Genomic DNA, 8931 nt, shown 5'->3' with positions numbered 1-8931 from the left:
CAAATCTCTTTAGTGCTATGTGCTCGATGCAGCTTTACCCAGAGAATCTAAGGAGTATGTTGAGTTACATGTAGAAGACATGCTCTGACCTTAGTGAGCAAACTCTTAGGCCAGTGATGCCCAACCTTCTGTCCCCAGGAGCTGGGTGAGTGGCATGGGTCTGTCCAAGGGCTGGATTCCATATGAGCTTGGTTCATTGTCTTGATCCTGAATTGCCCCAATCTGGCCCCATGCTGCCTGGTGCCCCGCTAAAGCCGTGTACTGTCCACTGCCCAGATCTAACTTTTTGCTGCCCACCTACTGGACCTGCCAACATGCTGGGCCATGTTATAGGGCCCACAGGGTTCCCCATGAGTCTGGAAATTTAAAGTAGCAATTAACACTGCTACTGCACAAAATTTCCGGACCCCTGGGGAGCCCCCATGGTCTGGATCTGGCCTGTGGATTGGAAGTTGAGCACCCCTGTCTTAAATGTTTCCATTTGTTCATCAAGTACAAGGGAGAGGTTAGTAACGGGTTTGGGATTCCCATGGTATGTAGCTATAGCTGGACACGATCATTCAGAAGCACAAGGATGCAGGAAAAATAGACTTTCTTCCAGCAGTGTCCAATACACTGTCCTGTTTCCCCAAGGCAGTGGTCAAGGATGCTGTGCCCCTTTTGGAGGTTTCCTGGGCTCCAGCAATAAAGGACCAACAGCGAATCAACTGAGCAATGCTGCAACAACTGGGGACCCTTCAAGGGCACAGAATATATATGGATCAACTTTTTCTGATGATGGCAACAAGGACACAAGTGCCAAATGTCTTCCACTGGACTTAGTCATTCTGGGAAACTAAAGAATATCCCTGTTTTTTGACTGCCATTTGAATGTTTTTGAAAAGGGGATCAGAGGCATATGGTGCTGACCCCATTCATATCTGGAGGGTACAATGTCACTCATTGTCCCCACCAACTCTTGAAATTATTCCTGTTCATCAGATACTGATGGAAGCCTAATTTCTTCTTCAAGGCATATCCCATTTGAACATTTCTTGATGGGTTACCTCTGCATAGTATGATAAATTCTCCTTGCAGGTATTGTATACATGTCGATCTCCTTCAAAGAGGCAGTGTTGAAAACGTAACAATGTCAGGGTATTTGCAGAGAATTAAATTTGGCTGACCCATGAAAACAGCAATCTAGGAGATAATTGCAAGTGCTTCTACAGTCAATGTTATCCTTGGAGCAAAGTCAGCATTACTAATTCTGGTGGCATGAAACCTAGCCTTTACTGATTACTTAACATAGGGGCACAACTATTGGAGCAGTGGTCCAGAATAAAGTCTTGCCAGAGAGATAGGTTTTTGGCAAAGGAAGATGTCTAAATGTTCTGCAGCTAACCAAACTTGCCTGCAAGTCTGGTTTTGAAGAGAATCCAAGCTCTCACGGGATGCACAGCAGTGTTTGTCACCAGTATCAATCATGCAGTGGAGGAGCAGCCAGTGACTTTACTATCTGCCCCCTTCATCACGAGAGGGAAGAACTGGCTATGTCAAAGGTATGCACACCAATGTAGTGCTCAGACCATTCAATGCTCAATCCTACAAGAGGTGTAGGCTAAAAAAAATAGGTAAGGAGCCTCCCTACTCAAAGGCAACTTGCATTGGGAGAGAAGAAAATGATGGTTTCTTCTTTTGGGAATCAGAGTATTTCTTATTTTCCTCTCCCCAGAACTGGATTATGAGGAAATAGAAAAAGATGCTTCTTACTGACTAGAAAGCTTGCTGCCATATGCTAGAGAATCAAGAGAGCTTTTAGTGTAGGTTAAGACCAAAGTCTCCTAGAGCTGCCTCCATAGAGCCTCAGTCCCATGCAGCAGGTCTGATATCAAGAGCAGCATTGAGGCTGAGTTGGCAATGCCATGACTTTGAAGTCAAGCAAGCACAACAGGGATGTTATTACAGGGAGGTTCAGTGAGATGGCACATTTCAAGAGTTTTAAAGTGAAAGCCTGGAGGGTCCATATAACCTCATGATGCTCAGAACACAGCATATCCTCCTATTAAAATGCAAGTATAATTGCCTGCATGCAAAAGAAGAAGTCGCTCGAAGAAACAATTGCTTATGGCGTAAAGCTCAGGTCTGCACCACTTCAAATCCTCATAATGTCTTTCAACAACTTCTACATCTCCCTCAAATCATTCCAACAGCAGCACTGCAAAAACTTGTTTTAATTACTAGCAACAAAATTAAACAGGCATCCTACTCATTTGGACATAAAATACATCAAGTCCTATATTCAAGCAAAGGAAATGATATTCATTGTTCAAAATCACATTGTGCTTCACTAGCTTTTATCTGCACACCCAAATACATTTACTGCTTAAAGCTGCAAATTTTTTACTTGGAGTGAAATGGACAGATATTTTTCAGGGATTTTCATACCTATATCCTCTAGGTAGGTAGATGGCATTTAGGAGAAGCCCCCCCCAAATGCTCAGAAATACAGGGGACAAGTAGGGGGGCACGTGCCTCCCGTGAGATTGGCCCCCCAAAGTGGGGCAGTTTTTTTGCTGCGCTTTTTTTGGTCACTTTTGGCCCTCCTACAAATTGTGCACCCCACCCCCCACCCCAAGACTCAGGAGGCACCTGTCAGCCCTGTTCAGAAGATTAATATTATTATTGCATATTTTCAGATAAAGTGTTTATTATTCACGAGGGAAAGATTATTGCAAGTCTCAGTCTCAAGCTTTACATCTTATTCCCTCAATCAAAATGAAAGTGAATAAAGACATAATATTGAAACTCACCTTCCAGAAGCTATCGACCTTTCCATAAACAAGAGACTGATTCTGCCTTTTGATGTCATTAATATGTTTAATGTCGCTGGAATTCAGATGTTGTTCCACCACAAACCCAAGGAAACTATTATCTGGGGTGTGAGCTACAAGAAAGAAAGGAGAGGTCTGTTACATGAAATAACATTTTAAAGGTTTTTAAAAGATGATCATAGCCAGAAAAGTGATTATGGGGGAATATCTTCTTACTCCACAGATCAGCTCCCTACAGGGATATATCTGCTTGCTTTATTGTCATGAATAATTCTTAGTAATTTAAGTCCTACAGAACAAATACAACTATTGAAGTAAATCATTCATTTCTGGCTCACTGACGGGAATTAAAAATTCTGCAACTGGAACTTGGATAACAATATTGTTTATGATGCTTAACCCTACTTCCAGCTGCAGAATTTCTATTAGTGATGGTGTGAAAGCCAAAAGGAACCCAGCTTGACTTTTAGATGCTAGTTAAGGCTTGCAGAGATGGCAATTTGAAAAGCAATGGCTTTATGTTTGTAGTGTTTTTTGACTTACAGTTGTTCCCACATGTAATGATAATTAATAAAACAGTTCACAAGTCACTTGATAGCATCTGATGCACATTGAAGATTGCTTTTATTGATTTTCATATTGGTCCATCCCCCAAGTTGGAAAAGCAACGAACACTAAACATGGTACAAGTCACTGAAGAATTTATGTCTCCATATTACCTTTTTTCCAAATAAAAATTACAAAAGAATGATGCAGGATGTCAACATGCAAATATTATTGTTGTTTACATACTCGTTGTAATTACTGGATGAAGTCTCATTGAAGGATTTTGCCACTAAAACTACAAGTCAGGATTTCACCTACTATCTTTATAAACTAAAATAGTTTATTGCAACTTTCAATAGAGATTTTTGGGCTGATACCAATGGCCGATTTTTAACAAGCCATATCAGCTGATACTGATCCAATTCCAATATGCAGCCCTGCAGTGTGGAGAGCAGCGTCTGACTGCTAAGTCTGTTGTGGGGAAAAGGATGGGGAGAGGGACAGAGCATGGGGGGTGAGGGGCAGATCAAGGCCCCTGTGGTGAGGGAGGGAGTGGGGCTGGGGCAGGCACTGCTCAGCCAGGGGAGAGCAGGGCACAGGACAGAGCCATGATTCATCCAGGGGGTGCGGGGTGGGGACAGCACCCACTTCTACAAACCCCCCTCCCAGCGCTGCCACTGCCCACCCTGAGCGCAGTTCATCCCAGCACCAGGCAGGAAGAGCCTGGTGCTGCCCCAGTCCCCTTCACAGCCTTCCACCCCCCTCACTCACATCTGGGGGGCATATGCCCCCCCCCATGCCCTCCTGGGGTGCACACAGCAGAGAGGGCTGCCCCACCTCCACAACCCCTGGATGAGTCGCAGCTCCATTCATGCCCCACCCTGCACCCTTCCCTCCCTGTGGGGCTTTAATCTCCCCCCCGCCCCAATCCACGCCCCTTCCCTCTCCCCACAACAGACTTACCAGCCAGACCTGGCTGCACTCCATGCTGCCAGGCTGCGCTCCTGGCCAGCTGGGCAACTGCATACGGCATTTATTGGCCATATTATTGGCCACATCAGACAAAAAGCAGACTGCCAATGCTCTCAATTTTCATCATATCGGTGCTGATCCGACATGGGACTGATGTATCAGTGTACTTCTACTTTTCTTTGTTACCTTGCAGCCCGTGTTCTTAGCAGTAGTATCCAACAAAGCTAATCAACATTTTTGTGGTGGGAATCGAGGTGTTTTTTGATAAAGTATTTAACAACTGAGAAGGACTCTTACATGCAAATGCTCTTCAAAATACTTTTCTATACTGTGTAATAGTTGTTTATTTCTGCATTTATAAAGTGCTCCAGGACACAGGAAAAATATCAGCATAAACTGTATGATTTCAGCCTCTCGTTTTCACTGATGTGACAGATTAAAGATATTAAATGCGTCTGTTTTAAGTTTGAAACTATTAGAGCTCTGCAGTTTGAATGTATTGCTTAATCCATGCATAACAAAACTGTTAAATCAAGTACCTACATGAATTCACCGTCTGAGGTGTACATGCATCTTTGATGTACTCTCTCAAGCAGCATGCAGTGTTTTTAAGATAATATCCTCCAGTCTAGAACCTACTTCCCATATTGAACCAAACTGCTGGCATTCAGGGGACCATGTAAATATGTTCATTTAGGTGCTTCTAACAGGTTAGAACAGGGATTGGCAAGCCCCAGGACGCATGCCAGAGCGTGGCACATGAGATCATTTTGCTTGGCATGCCACAGCTGGCCCAGACTCTGGGCAGCTACAGTAGGTGATGGGCAGCCTGCAAACAGCTGCAATGGGGTCCGGAGCCCTGGCATTGGCTCTGTGGTAGTGGAAGCAGTAGCTGCATGCATGCTGCAGGTCACATGGCTGGGAAAGGGTCTGGGGCAGTGCAACCCCAGCCCCTCCCCTGTTATCCACTCAGAGGCGTGCGTGTCCCTGCTGCCAGCAACTAGGACCAGACCCCTTCGGGGTCCCACACCATTTGCCTCTGGTACACCCAAGTCAAGGTGTGGGTGGAGGTTGGGGTGTTTTTGGCACTCCAGCCAAAAATGTTGCCAACCCCCGGGTTACAAGATAAGCACAAGGGGGCATGGGGTTCAACAGTTAACACACATTTGATTTCTATAAGAGTTGTGTCCTTTTCCACTTCAGAATTCAAATTTAGAGCTTGTTTAATATGAACATTTTTTAAAAGTAACCCCTCCAACCCCAAAATAAAACACACTCCCTTCCAATCACCTACACCCATGCCATATTAAACCCATGTTCAAAGTAGTGCAAAGTCAAACATGGTTATGAAGTTTCATCTGTTTCTTTTCTCCTGAAAATCAGGAAACTGATGGCTAAAATGGATCATCTTATGTGTAATGTAAATATTAACATGTTGTTAATCTTAATCTCTTAAACTTGCAATAAAATAGACTGGATAGAAAGCTTCATATATAAGACACAAAGGCTGCAGACGAAAAATCTAGTAAAAACAGTTATAAAATATTAAATTATACTTCAGCAGTTTTTTGAGTAAAATAAGAAAAAACCCCACCCTGTTAATGCATATATACTATAACCTCATGAATCTGGCATGCCCGGGATCAAGCACCTAGCAGAAATGTGAAAATTCCAGATTTTTGAAACCAGAGTGGCAGCCGGTCCTGGAGCAGAGGGGATGGGGGGAAAGGAGGGGTAGTGACGGCCATTCCCAGAGCAGTGCTGGTGCCACTACTCCCTGATGGAGTTTTAAAAAGGGCTGGATTTTTGATATCTGGATTTATGAGGTTATACTGTTTGTGAATGATGTTAAAGATGCTTAAGTACAGGCAGACTTTATTCTAGGGATCTGGATTTCAACTCTAAGAACACCAATGAAGGACGAATGCTAGAAGTAAAAACCTGCTTTCTTCCCCCTCCCTTTCCTGCTTTACCTTTTGTCTTTCTAACTTCTACCTACTTACAGTCTCACTGATATCCTGTTGCACTTTCAGCTTTTCTCAGTCTTTGGAGTCTCACACCAGCAGAGACTTCCTATGTCTGAAGCACAGTGACTATGCCTGAAAGCTTGCTAAGAACTTTTTTCCAACTACTCAGTTGGTCTAATAAGAGATACCACATCTGCACAAAGAACCTGGCCTGCCTATGTTCTCAGACCAACACGGCTACAGCCAAAAACCTAGGGAAACAACAGACATTCCTAAAAACCTCCAAGCCTTCTACAGCTGGCATGGCAGGCTACAGCTGGTGTGCCTTGAACAAACTATGCGAAACTCAATTATAATTAACCTTTCCACAAAAAAAAAGAGCCTCATTCAGCCACATATTCATTTAAACTCAAGGAGTTTATGGTGGTATTTAACAAAATGAATAGTGTAGTGAGCAGTCTTAATTAAGGGCACCTTTCCATTTCCTGTATTTAGGATAGCATGTTGCAGTCCAAGGAAAGGGAAGACAGTACCAATTTAAAAGAAAAAATGCTTACATTCAGTATATAAAATTAGCCTGTAGAATTCACTGTGTCAGGAAAAGATTGGAAGAAAGAATTTAGCAGGATTGAGAAGCAAGATTATGCAGCATTAAAAAACCCATCACTACTGCTTATACGCATAAACACTTTTAAACACCGATACAGAGGAAGGGTAACAACCTCATTTAAGGATACCTAAAAGTATTTATAATAGAATGCAAAACACTTTGCCACTAGGTCCCTAATTTGAATAGGTCCAGGGATACTAGTTATCTTTGGTTTATAAGTAAGGCCAGTCGAGCTCTTGCCCAGTTTCAAAATTATTTATGTAAAATTAGTTACATTAAGTAATTCTACCAACTTTTTGCCTGCCAGATTCCTGCTTGCTTTTTTTATTCAGTGGTAATTTGTTTCCCTCATGATCAAACCTACAGAAGCAAAGCTGAAATCTCAGTTGGTTCAGAATTAGCACTGTACTGTAAAATCTTTGCTATTAACAACTATTTTAAGAGAAAAAGACTGGTAACTCTTTGGAGTAAAAGGTTCTCTTTCTTTTACCTCTGGTACAAAAAAATGCTAAGTACTGAATGGGCAGAATGACAAAGATTTACAATGTTAAATGGATATTATTTATTAAATTCCGGCAACATACTCATACTTTATTACATATTGTTTAAGAAGCTGGAGTTCTGCACAGAAATCTGAATAAGAGCTAAATTAAATGTTGTAAGGTATTACGAAGTAGATAAATATTATCTGCATTTAAGTGGGAGGGGTGAAGGGAAGGCAAGTGGAGAGAAAGGGGAAACTAAGGGCATTTTGACACATGCTCCTGGAGATGGCTCCAGGTGCTTTTATTAGCGAGTTGGACTAATAGTGCTTTTGTAACACGTGCATCAGTGTCACCACACGTCCCCATCTCGAAAAAATGACAGTAGGGCACTTTGAACTAAAGCTCATCGGATGCTTTTCATTTCAAAACACACTGGCGCCATTTTGTCAGCACTGAGATGAGTGGCAAAGCACATGATACGTGAGGCTGCCAGAGCTCATCTGTGCTCCAGCAGACTTGAATCTGATGTGCTGGACTGTGCGGCAGAGCAGGCTCTCCGCCTGTGTACAGGAGCCCCAAGGTTAGATAACAAAGAGAATCAGCTCCACAGCTGATGGAAACAATCAAGAATTTCTGATTCATGGCCTTGTGCTTATACTATGGGATTATATTGAACAAGTATTAAAGAAAAATCTTGGCTTTTCTGCCAAAAATTCACATTAAAGATTGTGCTTAAATGAAGAGTGAAGTTAGACTGCAGGAGAGGGACTACAAGCACAGAATGAGTTAAGTGTTTTACAGTGTAGGCAGCAGTCAGGCAGGGTTGTCCATACAACCACTTTCACATCATTCTGTGCTGCCATCTTTGCCTCTTTGATACAGCAATTCCTTTTCCAGTGACATTAAACCAGTAAACCTAAATAAAGCTCGATGGAAAATTCATTTGGTTGGATGGGGTGGGAGGGAAACAAACCAGCAGCCTGAATTCAGGACTCTCTAAGTGGAAGATATATTTGCTCAATGGTGTAGCTCTCTCAAAAGCTGCCTACCACTGTTCAGTCACAATTCATTACCACGTGTTTTGTTACTTACCACTCAACAACTGAACAACTGTGAATGCAGCCCACTGATTAGCAGAACAGCTTTCATTGTCCTTCTCCAAGAATATCCGCATAGTGGATATTGACAAACTAAATATGCTTTTTGAAAGAGCTTTACAGAACAGCTAAACTCAACAGCGTGGCTTCTGTAGACACCAAGTAGGGAAAGACTGGGGAAACAGTCCCAGAGAGGCAACAACGAAAAGGCAAGAGTGTAGTGATGAATTTGAGGAACCCCCCTTAATTCATGCACATGGACGCAAGCTTCAAAGTGTTCCAGTATTTTAGCTGATTAATTTTCACTGCTAATACCAACCTCAGGGACTTTAGTAAGATTTTGTAACAACCTTAATAACTGATTTGTCATGAAAGATTTCTCAAATACATTGAATGTACCTTAGTTCTCTCAACATGGGGCAACATAAGGTGGTTATATTT

The 8931-nt window shown here is 42.5% G+C and overlaps 1 protein-coding gene across 1 annotated transcript in view; it reads right to left on the bottom strand.

Annotated features, from left to right (window-relative positions):
• The window catches only part of MGAT5 (mannosyl (alpha-1,6-)-glycoprotein beta-1,6-N-acetyl-glucosaminyltransferase), a 149988-nt gene that overhangs the window by 73687 nt on the left and 67370 nt on the right, over nucleotides 1-8931 (bottom strand). Inside the window, exon 10 of the mRNA XM_019554075.1 lies at nucleotides 2793-2926. Within this exon, the coding sequence (XP_019409620.1) occupies nucleotides 2793-2926 (134 nt within the window). The remainder of the gene's footprint in view (nucleotides 1-2792; nucleotides 2927-8931) is intronic.

This window comes from Crocodylus porosus, unplaced genomic scaffold (assembly GCF_001723895.1).
Source record: "Crocodylus porosus isolate Cpor-Errol unplaced genomic scaffold, CroPor_comp1, whole genome shotgun sequence".
Taxonomy (NCBI): domain Eukaryota; kingdom Metazoa; phylum Chordata; order Crocodylia; family Crocodylidae; genus Crocodylus; species Crocodylus porosus.
This window is presented reverse-complemented; position numbering and strand designations above follow the sequence as displayed.